This window comes from Clupea harengus, chromosome 14 (genome assembly GCF_900700415.2).
Source record: "Clupea harengus chromosome 14, Ch_v2.0.2, whole genome shotgun sequence".
Lineage (NCBI taxonomy): Eukaryota > Metazoa > Chordata > Actinopteri > Clupeiformes > Clupeidae > Clupea > Clupea harengus.
In genome coordinates this window covers 24,845,135-24,859,609 of record NC_045165.1, presented here as the reverse complement: position 1 = coordinate 24,859,609, position 14,475 = coordinate 24,845,135, and the positions used below count along the sequence as shown (strand labels likewise).

The 14,475-nt window shown below is 41.8% G+C and overlaps 1 protein-coding gene across 1 annotated transcript in view; it reads right to left on the bottom strand.

Annotated features, from left to right (window-relative positions):
* The window catches only part of LOC105895720 (otoferlin-like), a 28,733-nt gene extending 14,595 nt beyond the window's left edge, over nucleotides 1-14,138 (bottom strand). The window contains exons 1-24 of the mRNA XM_031580938.2: nucleotides 13,960-14,138; nucleotides 8,203-8,276; nucleotides 7,782-7,899; nucleotides 7,612-7,666; nucleotides 7,217-7,348; nucleotides 7,016-7,078; nucleotides 6,844-6,928; nucleotides 6,581-6,740; nucleotides 6,166-6,352; nucleotides 5,736-5,922; nucleotides 5,240-5,463; nucleotides 4,360-4,468; nucleotides 4,086-4,272; nucleotides 3,851-3,971; nucleotides 3,639-3,739; nucleotides 3,097-3,187; nucleotides 2,754-2,870; nucleotides 2,344-2,496; nucleotides 1,975-2,164; nucleotides 1,555-1,679; nucleotides 1,277-1,411; nucleotides 998-1,159; nucleotides 686-805; nucleotides 306-467 (exon numbers count right to left, since the gene is read on the bottom strand). Coding sequence (XP_031436798.1) covers nucleotides 306-467; nucleotides 686-805; nucleotides 998-1,159; nucleotides 1,277-1,411; nucleotides 1,555-1,679; nucleotides 1,975-2,164; nucleotides 2,344-2,496; nucleotides 2,754-2,870; nucleotides 3,097-3,187; nucleotides 3,639-3,739; nucleotides 3,851-3,971; nucleotides 4,086-4,272; nucleotides 4,360-4,468; nucleotides 5,240-5,463; nucleotides 5,736-5,922; nucleotides 6,166-6,352; nucleotides 6,581-6,740; nucleotides 6,844-6,928; nucleotides 7,016-7,078; nucleotides 7,217-7,348; nucleotides 7,612-7,666; nucleotides 7,782-7,899; nucleotides 8,203-8,276; nucleotides 13,960-14,138 — 3,237 coding nt within the window. The remainder of the gene's footprint in view (nucleotides 1-305; nucleotides 468-685; nucleotides 806-997; nucleotides 1,160-1,276; nucleotides 1,412-1,554; nucleotides 1,680-1,974; nucleotides 2,165-2,343; nucleotides 2,497-2,753; nucleotides 2,871-3,096; nucleotides 3,188-3,638; nucleotides 3,740-3,850; nucleotides 3,972-4,085; nucleotides 4,273-4,359; nucleotides 4,469-5,239; nucleotides 5,464-5,735; nucleotides 5,923-6,165; nucleotides 6,353-6,580; nucleotides 6,741-6,843; nucleotides 6,929-7,015; nucleotides 7,079-7,216; nucleotides 7,349-7,611; nucleotides 7,667-7,781; nucleotides 7,900-8,202; nucleotides 8,277-13,959) is intronic.
* Between the last annotated feature and the right edge of the window lie 337 nt (nucleotides 14,139-14,475).

Genomic DNA, 14,475 nt, shown 5'->3' with positions numbered 1-14,475 from the left:
ACAACCTGTCCAACGCATAATGTGTTCACCCAATGATTACTAGTACGAGAATACGAGTACGAGAATACGAGAACTGAGAGTAAATGTTACTCTGGTATGTCAAAAGTTCAACTGCAAAGTGGCTCAGACGCAACAATACCTACTTTTGAGACCTGTATTTGTAAATATGTCTAGTCCTCTCTTTCTCTGTGCTTCCGGTCTACACAAGAGTGTAAGAGCTGTGCGGCAAATGCATGCTGCATGCTCTACTGACTTCACTATGCTTCTATGAGTGGCTAGTGTAGTCTCACATTTTGACAGCTTACCACTTCAAACCACTTGACCAGGGTGCCAAAGTTTGGATTCTTCTTGTAGTTCTGGATGAGGGCAGATTGTACCCCTTTTCCAGCACACTCAATGTCCACTCTTGGTCTGTCCACCTGGGCCAAGTTCACCCGCTTCAGATCGCGCAGGCCCCAGAACAGCACCTGAGGGCAAGAAGACCTTTAATATGACAGGGGCACATGCAGAGGAGCAAACTCCATAGAAAAGTGGATTCAGTTTCTAAAACACAAAAGTTGCAAATTCGGCTGTGCCAATTTTGATAGTGATATGTGGACTTAATGATATGCCATGTCACGGATGCATAAACATGGACTTAAATGATTGAATTATCATCAGTCAGGTGACCACGTCAGCCACTCACCTCGATGCGGTACTTGCTGAGGACAGGACGTATGCCCATAGGTACAGGCAGGATGGGCCCACGGTCCAACTCGGTAGGCCCATCAATTGGAGGCAGCTCTGTTTTCCCACCAGGACCAATCTACAAGACACACACCAGCAGTCAGCCATTTCATATTTCTGCTGTCAGTCAATGCAGTTGTTAAGTAGAGGTTATGTTAGGTAAGTAGTGTAAGTGCATTTTACAATAAGAACTTACAAATGCTGTATGTATGTGTCTTTGTGGGTGTTTTTGTTTATGTGTCTGAGCATGTGTGTGTGCTATTAGTGTCACCTGCAGGAGTTCAAAGGCCGCCAGCATTTCTCCGGCGGTGCAGTTTCCTCTGTAGATCTGGTAGTACTCCAGTTGGGGTGGGAAGCGCGGGGGTCCGTAATACTCATCTGACATCTTAGTGATGGGCTTAGCAAATGTCCTACCCATGAACTCTGCCTTGCCCTACTCAACAACAACACCATTCAGAGCTAGGATCATTTTCTTAAGGAAAGTCAGAAGTATGCAAGCAACAAGGCAATAACAGATGTGATTAATATGCAAATACTCATGTCAACATACCACAGCATCTTGATCATAGATCTCTATGACAATGATTGGTGGGTCGTCTCTCAGCTCACAAGCTTCCCCGTAGAGCTCCACATTATCAAACACCAGCAGCTGGTCCCAGGTGGGACAGAGCGTCTCGTTCAGGACCTGCAGAGAGCAGTCACATAGTCAGTGCTGATCACCGATCACTGAGTGTGAGGCTTCTGTTCTGAGGGTATCTGTGTCCATATGTAGGTGTATGTATTTGTATGACCCCTCACATGGGCCTTTAGTGAGAAGGCATGACTTACCTCGGTGACCTGGCTGTGTGTGGAGAAGAAAACCCTGGCAAAGGGGTCAGAGAGGCCACTGCTGTCTGCAGCAAAGAGGCTGCGAGCTTGGTACATATGCACCCTCAGCTGGAAGACCTGCTTCACTGGGGGGAGAAAAGGGGGGAATCAGAATCATTTCAAGTCATGATGTAGATATTATGAACAGAAGGTCTATTTCTAATTCTGTGGCTGTTGTGGATGTAGTAGCCATGTTGCAGCTAGTGTCTCTGCCTCTGTAAGGTGTTATTTCTAGAAGATTCTGGTGCCTTGGGGGTGATACTATTACACTAGAGAAAGTTGGGGATGTGTGGATGTGGTTCTGATTATGTTATGTTATGCATGTGGATAAAATACTGTAGGGGTTCGGGTGCAGTGCATGATGTGGTTCTGGACGCTTACTAGTATAGATCAGGCTGATGGGCGGGGCAGCCTGCATGCCAGGTCCTGTTGAGACTTTGGCCTCCTCAAAGCCATTGGGTAAACCGCTCAGAAAGTCCCTGCGCTGGCGGCTCAGGCCCAGCCACAGGTACATCTCAGTCTTAGCCTGCACCGTCCACCCGGCCGGTCCAAACGACTTCTTACCAGGCAGCTGGAGCAGGATAGCAAGAAAAGCAAAGATGTCTGATTGTGAGCCCAGAGTCTAAACATTAGTTCATATAATAATAAGTAGGGTTTTCTGGTTTATAGTCTAATAGTGTTATATGGGGAACCTTGGAAACGAAGACCCAGACCCATTAGATTACAAGGTCAAAATATATGCAGAATCACCTTGAGGAAGATGGTCTTGACTTTAGCACAGTCTTTCCCTTTCTCTTCTTCCACCGGGGAGTAAAGAATGTCTTTGGAGGGAACTTGTGCATAGGCAATGCGCTTGTTGTTGCTCAGCATCCAGATATAAATGTCTGGAACACTGTGTTGCGGCTGAGAACATACGATGCAAAAGTTTAAACATCAATTTATACCTCATACTTTATCTTACTTTATTTTTCCATATTAATTATTTAATTATGGTCCGACCCAGACCATAGAACTGCATCGTGGAACTGCAAATGGAACAACAGGTTTGTTTTTCTATCCTTTACATGACCATATACCATGAAAACTAATTTGAACATGATAGCAGTACCAGCTGCTATAAAAACATGCTTCAGAAAGTGGAAAATTGTTGCATAATGTACCTCTACTGCCAGGAAGCGTAGCTTTTGCAAGAAGTTCTGCACCAGCTTTATCTTGTCTTTTACTGTATTCTTCTTCACCTGTGAGCGAATAGTCTTTGCTTGCTGACCCATTGTTTCCTGTGATGTGACATCAGAAAGAGAGAAAGAGAGAGAGAGAGAGAGAGAGAGAGAGAGAGAGTAAAGAGCTTGTTAGGGACTGATCGTTTATGTACAGTATGTATGGTGATTTAGACTGACTACTGTGTAATTACTGCAGCGGAGCGTACCACAGTGGGGTTATTGTGACGACACTGAGAATCAAAGGAAATCCTATAAATCTTATAAGCTAATTCAGGGCTCTTACCAACTCCCTCATGCAGAACTTCAGTCGCTCCCGATCCAGCTTGGTCTTCCCTGCCTGGTTCTGGTCCTTATTCGCCAGGTTGAGGAACATACTAAATTGGGGAATTGTGGCGGTGAGATAAGGGCATGTCAGGAATGATGTGGAGATGCCAGGTATTTTTCTTGCGGAATAATAGTGTTATTAATAATAGAGTTCTTAAGTAAAGTTAGTAAATTAATGTTTTAGAAGAGCAGTCAGTGAGTGCTTGATTGCGCATGGGCATATCTGTGTTTGGTGCAGAGTGCCCCATGATGGTAGAGAAGATGGTAGAGAAGTCGTTTAGTAATCAGAAGGTTCGATTCGATTCCCTGTCGAAGTGTCCTTGAGCAAGACACTGAACCCCTAATTGCTCCTGATGTGCAGTGTGCCATCAGTGTAAATGTAAAATGTAAAATGTGTATACATTATAAGTCGCACATATGTAAGTCGCTTGGGATAAAAGCGTCTGCTAAATGACTAAATGTAAATGTAGAGTGCACAGGGATAGTTAGATTGGTCCAAACCTGCAGCCGATGCTGAGCTCCTCCAGGACTCCTCTGAGTCTGCGTTCTGGATACGCCTTCTCCGTCTTTATCACCTCCTGCACATCATTCAGTCCCTCTTCCTGTTAAACCAAAGGAAAATAACTCATTATCATACTGTGCACTTCTGATGTCATTTTCAACCTTTCTACAAGTTCAGTAAAGCAAGAATGACTTCCTGGTGAATAACTGACCAGTTTATCTGCTATGTTGTCAATGATGTTGGAGTTGTATAGGCGTCTCCTCTGATCCTGCCACCAGCTCCTGATGTAGATGCAGGGCTTCCTCTCAAAGTAAGGCAGGTGGAAGTAGTTCCTACACATATGCCATACAATGTGTCACGTATCAGTGCACAGTCAAGTCAACAGTCAAGTATCTGATGTGTAAAATATGTCTTTACAGGCCCCTCAACTTGATGATTGATCTCACCGATCAGTGATGAGGGGTTTCATGGGTGGTGTGGTTGCTACAGACACTAAGTCTCCATTATCCTCCATCTCTTCATCACTGGAGCCCTGGATCAGGTCAGTCTCCTCTTCATCACTGTCCCCACCTCTTTTCTTCTTATTCCGTGACTTGGGTTTGATCACCCCATCTAACTCATTGCCATAGTAACCTGTTGAAAATTATATTTTGTGAGCAGATCTTCAGTCATACATTTTTCAACGTGTAAAAAAGTAATAAAAGGCATGGGTATTCTGACCTATGGTGACCTCAAAATTGATCGGCTTATCACCAATCTTCCTGTCAAGCATGGTGGCTTCAAGGAAAGACCCAAACAGTAAGAATTCTTCGACCTTTCCGGTGGCATTCTAAAGGAGAAAACAAATTCCATATCGATATCTACATTGTATAAACTTGTATGAAAAACACATTAACACAGGTTTAGGCTTGAACTTTCACAATGCTAATTTAATTCAGTGAAAGCCCTTATACTCTGATTCAGTTCATTAAAATGTAATTGAGGAGTTTGTGTCTTAAACTAGCGAGCTGCAGCAGTTGTTAGCCCTGTAAATACCAACAAGAGCACTGTTAAAACTGATAGAAGCTAGCTAACTTGGTAACTGACATATTTCGGGGATATTGGGAATTAAAAGTTGCTCTTACATTTTTTTGCAACCTAGTCGACCAAGGGACTGCTGAGTAAAATGCCTGGGGGCTAATTGGAACGACACATTTGTGTTACCTCCCCATTAATGTATGAGATCGAAATTAATTTTTTGAGGATGTTATAGCCTGCACACGTGCAAACTACAAAAATATCCATTTAAAGGTTAAATCATATGTATTGTTGTTTTATAATATGCTGTTTTATCTTATTTCCTATTTATCATTACCTCACACCACAGAGTTCTGAATGAGGATTATAAATTCCACCTCGCACTAAGCTCCCAAATCACCTGTGCATGTCTAATTCACCTGCAGACAAAAGACTGCTATTCCCAGCATCACATGAATACTGCATGAATTACTTTGAAGTAAATGTGATCAATAATTCACTCTTACAGCAACATGATGACTGTATTTCATCCATCTGCTGTCTCTAGCTGTTTAGAGAAAGGTGTAAAGGAGAGGAGACGCACCTCAGCAATTTTGGGTACTCCCTCCACCTGCACCTCTGTGGAGGTCACAATGTCTGGTGAGCCCGTGTCCAGGATTTCCACGGCCAGGCTGATTAGGAGACGGGCCCTGAATGAGACTCCCTCTCCCAGGCCCTCATTCAGGTCCTGGTACTCATCCATCAGGGAGAAGTTCCTTGTGGAGCCATACATGTTCACCCAGGCAGGGCCCAGCGTGGGCAGGAAGCCTGGATGCACAAGAGATTCATGGAAACAGATCCAACCCAGGCAGCAGATCACACTCCATACACACTAGGCCCGAATCGGTCCTACAGGCAATCCTTCTCTTAGTCATTCTTTTAGCACATTTTCAGGGTTTTACTTGTAGTAAATCACATATTTCTCATGATCCATAATTAACATATATCTACAAAGCGCTTGTTTGATTTCAACTTTACAGCAGCTAACATATTGTATTAACGTTGCTTCCAGCTGTAAACAGAATCAACAGCATTCTCACCTTTGTCGCCATCATTAGCAATGTTTCTAAGGTCAATGAAGTGTGTTCCTATTGCCACATCATTCACTTTGTCTGAGTCACGGATCTGGACTTTCATTCTCTTGCATAGAGGGGGGAACATTTCTGTGAAGACGACTTGTTCATTCCATATGGGCTCATAGTTGCTTTTCTGCACTGTGGTCTTGCCCTGAAATGATCAACAAAGTGTCATAACACCATGTCCACATCTCAGAATTATTATTATTTTTTTTTTCAAACATGCATTAGCCTTGCTACCATGTCAACATTATACGCTTCATCATTTTTCACAATCTCAACAATCTTTACAAATCAATCAAACACCTTTACAAGTTCTGATTCAGCATTTGGTAAATGCCAGTCTATATATGACACAATTATCTTACTGTGGTATTAAAATGAACAGTTATACCTTCTGGCCAGCAAACAAGACTTGAACATATGGATCCAAGAGGTCTTTGTTTTCTCCAATGATAGCCTTTTTCACATTGGCCATAAGGCTGGCGTTCATCTTGGGCAGACCCTCGGCCCTGTAGATTTTCACATAATACCGCGCCCACTGCCTCTCCATGGGCACACCCTCAGGCAGCAGAAGGTTCCTGAAAACGAAGGAAACAAATAAAAATGTGTTTGCTGTCTGCATGTTCATGTCAGCTGGTAGAGACAGTTTAGTTTGCTATCGCCCCTACTGTAGTCCCCACTATTGCTCTGTTTCACCTATTATTTTGCATGAGCATGCACAGGTCAGGTAGCCCACTCTGTGTGTCATTCAGTGTTTTGGGGCATGTGGGTTTGGGGTGTGCATGCAGTCCTGTACTCATCCTCACCCCTCTATGTCATCCTCATCTGTTTCAGTAGACTTGTGGGGTGTCTTGATGTTATCGCCCTTTGCAACCACAGCGACATCACACTTCACATAACCCTTGCAGCCAGCCGTGATATCCTCAGGGTCCAACAAGATGGCCCACTTGTGGTAAAAATTGTGCTCTGAAAATGTATGAAATACAACCATATCATTTAGTAATAATCTTATAGATCATTGATTGCGGCTTGAGGTCACAACAGTAATGTGTGTGACACTCAGTCTTACCAGGCTGTGAGTACACTGTGCCTACATCCATTTTGAAAGTCCCAACTAGTGTGCCACTTCTCAGAAGGTTCTTAGAGTGAATGACCTGAGGGAAGAAATGATGTTTGCCTTATGAAAAGATAAACAGGATAACATATTACCCACAGAGTCAATGGTCAATAGTAAGACTCACCGAAACCTTCAGGATCTTATCAAACATCAGATCAGGAGGGACATGGAAGTCGAAGACAAAGTACTAATAAGAAATGGAAAAGGAGAATTATGGTTATTGAGTGACCGTTGTAAACTTTCTTTCATTTCAAAACTGTCCACATTACATGTTAAAAAATAAATGTATTTTCCATTCGATCAGGATTGTTCATGTCACGGTCACCTCATTGTAATATGGGCAGTTGGTTGACTCCTTCATTGATGTGTATTTCTTGTCATCTCCAATCTCCACGCAGACAACAGGGTCCATATTAAGGCCTACCAACTGCCTGGCCTCAATGACTGTAACACTCACCTGTAAAAACACAGAAAGTATTTTATATCACTGGAGAAAAAGACAATTCCTGGAAATGACACCCGTTCAGTGCACATGAAATAGACAGCTTGCACACTGAATCACCATCAGTGAAGAATTCTCTAACATGACCTTTGTGTTTGTATTTCCAGCAGAGGGCGCTGTGGCAGTGCAAAGTTCTGTATCCAAAGTGTAGGCATGCGGCCTGGTACTAACTGGGAGTAAGTTGAGTTGCATTTCAGCTGGGATTACTGCAAACTTACTTGGAAGTCCATCGGTCTTCCAGCACCAGGCTCCATTTTTATGTCAGGCTTAGACCTGTATGATTGTGTGCAAACCAAAGTTACTTTTTACCCATGTGTTGGTAATAGAATACTGAGCTTGACACTAAACTTCTTTCAGTGACAGAATTGAATGTTCATGGTCATCTCACCTCTTATTAGATACATTGGTGGTTACCGCGGTAACAGAGGCCAGGGAGATGGTGTCAGGGTCTCGGCCTCCTGCAAACCTGCGGTCCAGGTCCTCTGTCTCAAGAACAGCTGGCTCATCTGGGAATTACAGGGAACAGAGTTAAGGATATTGCTTGTGACATTACCAAGATGTGAAATGTTATATTACAGAAATGTAGAATAGTGAAGACCCAGACAGTCTCACATATAGAACCATGGGTGTTAGACCACTGCTGAAGTATATCAATTACAAAGCATATTTAAAGTAAACAAAACATCCCACACACCACAGTCATGTACATGTCACTGAAAATATTGTGTTGATCATGAGGATATTTCTATGTGTCAATTTCCAGCTCCTCATACTGGATATCAGGCCTAATTCTCTTCTGTGACACTCACCATGACTTTGACCTTTGTCTTTGGGCGCCTTTGACTTTCCTTTCTTCATGGCTGCCAGGACTTTGGTTTCACCTCTGGAGGCACAGGTAAGACAGTGGGACAGAGGAGACGCTCAGATCAAAGCAAGATGTTCTACTCTGACACTCTGTGTTTGTCTCTTCTGTCTGGTCTATTAAAGGCCATGAGTAAGGCATCCATTCCCATAACACTGATGCAGTATCATGTGAGGAGGTCCAATACAAGTCTGTAGCACAATTACACTGTCTCAGAAACATTAAAGGTCATAATGCTGTGTTGCATGAAATTGAAAAATTAAATCCTTACATAAAGAGGACTCCTTTTTATCTCTTATAGATTTGCAGATACAAGATACATCTTCGCATACATTTACAAGATACATATTTGCATTACTAATCACTAAGAACAATGAGCAACTGATGATAGAATCGTTTTGTTCCAAACCAGCATCCTCTATTCTATGACACAGCAACCAAAAAAAAAGTTTTTGATATGGTAGAATGGTTAAAGAGGTCACTTTATATTTCATCAAGCAGTTTTAAAGGGTAAAGGTGCTTCTGTAGACCAACAGCACATACTGGGGATCTCTAGTAATCCACAGATTGTATAGGAAATATTTTGACAGGTGTCAAATTACAGGCCCTCATACATCATGCAGCAAAATGTTGACTCTTGTTTTATCAAATTGGTGCTTCTTATTGAAATAGGGTGAGATAACCTAACATTTTAATGAGACGTAAAAAAAAAACCATAAATGACACATACGGTAAATAAATAATGCTTTCAGGTGTTTTGTGTAATGGGTATGGCATGGCTGCACTTATCCCTTAATCATTTGGCATCAGAAGGGATCTTAATAATTCAAGTGGGTGACCTTAATCTATCAGTAGGAGTGTATCTGTTCCACAGGCTTGGTGAGAAAAAAAATTATCTCAAAAAATGAAGGTTGTATCTGAGTTAAAACAACATTTTGCCTAATCATTGTATAAATATTCTTAAACATGTTAAGAAAAAAAAGATCGTCATCAAGAATACGTTGCGGCTTGCAAAGACCCCTTATCACTTACACACCTTACACACATTTAACCACTAACATGATGTAGGATCAGAAAGCAGCATGAATTTGAGAAAGCCATTTTTAAAGGTGATATAAATACTCATTTCACTTCAACTAACAAGGGAAATCAAATTCAAGAAAAGTAAAGTGTCTATAAGGCATCGTTCAGCTCCAACCACTTCAAACACCTTGAGCAATGGGAACCTCAATCCTCTCCCTGATCAGTCACCTCAAGTAAACCAGGATTCTCATCCACAGTTAAAATGTCCCTTTTTTCCTGTATTGAAAAGGCTATCTGCACAATATTTCCTGAATGTATTACAGCATTTCTCAAGAGCAGACTGTTGTTATGAGGATCTACAGGACCAATTCATTCACATTATACTTCATATAACAACATTAACTTTTGCCAGTGTAATAAATCTGTTCCCAGTTTATGCTGGTAGCATTTGAATCTTAGACTCCTAATATGCCACTGAACCCTTGGATTGTATACAGTCAGAACCTCAACAGTGGTGCTCAGAGCTTAAAACAAACGATCTCTCCACAGCTCCCATAGCAGATTAGAAGAAGCCTCAACTCACCATACAAATATCCCAGCTCTGGGCTCCTTAGGACTCCCTGCAACTGGTTCCAGCACTCCGAAACTGACTGCAAATCTTTAAGTCGTCCTTGAAAAACAGTCTTGCTACATGCTCTTTTCTTAACAATCCACAAAAGAAAGCCAAAGGCCACAAAAGTAAAGTAGCCCAAAAAGAAGTGGTTTGGAGCAGGACGACCGTTGGACAGGAGAGATGTGATATGCTGATGAATTGTGCATGAGGTTTAAACCTGAGACCTCGGTAACCAGAACTAGATCCTGTTTAGAGACGTCATCAGAGGCTGTACTTCTGAAAATGTTCTAGCAGGATATCAAACTAGACTTAAAACCTGTTGTGTAAATAGTAGACACACTTGTATTGAATTCTGTATGTGTAATCTATTGAAGCATATGAATGCACAAGTTTTACTCATTCTGAATGCATTTCTTTCTCATTTCAGAAGGTTTAAAAAACACTTTGAAATAGAGGCACCATAGAGGCCAGCCAATATATAACACACTGCATGAAACCTATTTTAAATGATTGTGATTGCACTGATGTGACTCAATTCTGAAATGATTACGGATATTTGCAGAGTTTAGACATTAGGATATTATGATCATATACTGGACTCCAGTTTTACTAATTCAGCTAATGCTCGGCATAAAACAAATATGTCCACTCCTCCCCTCCCGCCCTCTCCATCTTTCACCTTACCGCCCAGGTTTGATTGACACCCTAGAGGCCCAATCCCTTACCATAAGCGTTTCAGTTTATCATTGGACAAAGTCTGAAACTGAGAGGAGGATATTTCAGTAATGCTGCTGAATTTGTTTCAACAGCCTGTATTAAGGGAGGCCTTTGGCAACCCATAAAGATATGCTTCTAAAAACAACTTACTGTAACTTTGATGTCGGAATCTGTGTGGGTTCTCTCATCACTACTTTCCAGGGTCATTTTATAAAGCATGTTCATGTGCTGTTGAGTTTTAGTGGGAATCACAGTGGCATTGGCCTCATTTACTATCTAAAAATGGGGTCACGCTCTCTTCTGATAAGCTAAGCCATTTGGCTCACTGGAACAGGGGGCGTTAGCCTCTTTCTGAATGACCTGGAATGAGCCCACTTAAACTGCGTGTACGTGTTACCTGTTTGTGGTTGTAGGTGGAAAAGATTGGTTGGTGGAAAGCATGTATTGTGTGTCTTGTTGAACCACAGCAGGTTGGATCACACCTGGTCACTCTTGGTCGTTGCCCTGAACAATCTCAGACAGGCATATAGTTACTAGGTTCAAGTGAAGAAATTCTGTCACATTGTGTTTCAATATAGTCAAATTCAAATGTTATTGCCCTCAAATTTAACTAACCACAACACAACTCAGCATGTCATCATTGGCACACGGGTTTGTAAGCTATACGTTCAGGTCTAGAGTTGCCTGTATCCGATGAAACACACCGCTCAATTATTTACACACAGCCTGGGTATCACATGTGTCATCCTCATTATCGTGCCAGTATTGTTCCCACTGGCAAGAAATAGGCTGTCATTTTTTATAGTGAGGCCAAGCATTTAAACGTAATGCCAACATTTGGTTTGAAAAAAAAAAAATGGTTTTAAACATCTGGCATTTCTCATACTAAAAGGTATTGAGGTAAACAACAAGAACATTTTAAATTGTTTTAATTTAACATTTTTAAATAGCAATGCAGTGTTTCAGCCGGTATGTCAGATTGCATGACCTGTATACTGGCATAAGTTCATTGCTCATCACTGGCTGTTCTTACTGGTCACTGGCTCCATTTTCAATCCTTTCAATAAAGAAAAGGTCTGCTTAAATAGAGAACAGTTTCATAACTTCAGGCGGATTCTGCCACCAAATTCAACTCATTTAGTAGAATGAATTTAATGCAGACAAGGCATTCATTTTATCAGGACTCGCTTGAGATTAAACCCATGACTTCGATGATCCTCCTTATATGAGCTGGATCTTGTATCCTTACATGGCCGATCAGCTGAGAGATTTCTCTTTAATCACCCAGCTGATTCCCCTGGTGAGCTGTGACCCGGGATGTGTCTTTCAGCTGCTCCACTTCCTGGCGTGGACACCGTCGGCACCTCACGGCTGTCGCCAGGCCCTCCCTGTAACCCCACAGCTCCATGTGTGGTTAAAATCAACGCCAGGAGAGATTCTTATGTTCTCATCTCTCCAGCTCACACCGAACACCCAATCCTAACAGCTATACAATCCCCCTCTCTTCATGTAAGTAATGAGTCAATTCAATCCAGCTTTATTTGCATAGCACCTCGTATAGCTGGGGTTGTTGTTCACAAAGGCATGAGCCAATATGATCTCCAGAGGTGCATTTTTTTGTCATAGTCTTATTTTGAAACAAACATGTTGCATACGCGCACTACTTGACATGCACGTACATACACTGTATTTCACCTGTTGACTGACACAAATGAGACTAACTATAAATGACCTGTTAACTGACATAAATGAGACTAACTATAAATGACCTGTTAAACGACATAAATGAGACTAACTATAACTATGTGGTCACTACATGAGTGATCCTCACCCTGGGGATTTTCCTATTCCTATCAAAATTGTGTAGCAGCTGAGTTACGATAATGAATATGCATGAGCCTGCAACCAAGCCTTTCAGAAGGACACCTATAGCAATGTCTTCCAGGGCAGGCCACAGCAGGACCTGATACCCAGTCCTGTAACCTGATCCGTGCGGGTCTGAAAGGCCTGTCATGGCAGCAGACGTTAGCCTGATCCGGTCGAGCTCCGCTGCCTCGGTGGAGCACCATCTGACTGCGGTGTTATGTGTCGGCCCACTACGCCGTGTGTCCTTGGGTTTCTCTGTGGCTCGGAGGCCAGCGGCGGCACAGTTATCCCATTCAGCACACAAAAAGGCTGGAATTCAGTCAGCGACTCCACTGCCAAACCAACTGAGGCATGATGCTATTTGGGGTGAAATTCCAGGCTGATCTCATCTACAACTATGACTCAGAGGTCCATGACCTGCACTGTGTCACACAATTTGTGTGAAATTGAAATAAATGGATGTCACAGAACTCATCTAAAGTTGGTACTAAAAGTGTATAGTTGTTTACCTGTTTGCTTGTGTAAATGCCTGTAGCTCAGTTGGTAGAGCAGGGGACAGCAAAAACAAAATCATATATATGCTGGTAAAAATATATGTTGTGGACAAGGTAACTGCTAGAGGTTAATCACAGTATTAAACCAAAATGTACATTTTCCCATAATTCTATTGTAATTTATAGTAATTCCCTGCGTACTATAGTGTATAACAGTACTACAGTGTTATCACAGATCATGAAACCAACTTTGACAAATGACGTGACAGGAAATATGTTTTACTTTACTTAAGGGCTGGGTTAAGATGTGCTACTATGGCAATCACAAATGGATTGCACAACATGAGTTGTACATTGTATTTAATTGAGGAATAATACATTTTTAAAGTTGTAAAGAAAATGTGTTATCATCAAAAGTGTGAGCTGTCTAGTTGAATGGTTAGAATAGGCGTGGTGAAACGATAAAAACACACTCCAGACTTAGAAATAAGTTGATTTGTAAACCCAAAAACTGTCATTAATAACCTCTGCACCACAACTGCTTTTCTCTGAGTGAGAAGGAACCACTTTGAGGTCTAGTTGTTGGGGGTCCAATCATCAGCCTTTCTGTATAGTAGAGTAGTCTTATTGGTACTTTCATTTTAAACAGTACATCCCTGTAATTCACTGGCCAATAGCTGCAGATGCTTCTGTTTGTTTTGTTAGATAAGGCTTGCTGTTTTAACAAAAAACTACCTTAGTCACAATTACAAATGTTTCCAATAAATTGCCAGATCTTAATGAATCAATCAATCAACTTTCTTCTAGAAGAAAAAAACAGTACATTTATTATTTTCAGCTTTTGAAAGTTCAGCCCTTTCCACACAAGATCTGAAGTCAAGCAACACTGAAAGAAAGGTTTTGCATTTTTAACAGTATTGCTTGCCCATTATGATCTGCTATCTTCTCAAAATGTTCACATCAGATCCTGCAAACAGTAGTTGTGAGTGACCGCAGGAGCTTTCCACGGCTGGTGCTGAGGGCTGTATTTTTGGCGGCTGTCCAGGGTGCTGACAGGCTGCTGGCTCGTTGTAGGATGGTGAATATTCTGCCGGTGCTGAGTTTTAAGGCTCCCAGTGCCACTTTTTCAGCAGAAGAATATTCTTCACTGTCTCTTGGAGGGCTTTCCATGCTTTGTTTTGGAGTAGGAAATAGTGTCTTGGTGATCCTTCTTTGGGTATCAACCAACACTGGAGATACTTCAACAGGGCTTCACCTCTAGATGGAGCAATCTGCTTGACAATGTGCAGCTGAATGACAGGGATGAGGGTACTACATACTCCAAGTCAATACTTAACAGATACTTTGTTGTGGAGTGACTGGAGTAGCCTTTCTTTTTTTTATTAGTAATTTTGCAATTAGTAAAAGCAATGGCTTTTTGATGAATGTTGAAAAGCGTATAATGTACATTATCTCAAGCATGAGTGTTTGTGAGTGTCTTGTATTATCAAATTAAATGAACAGCTTG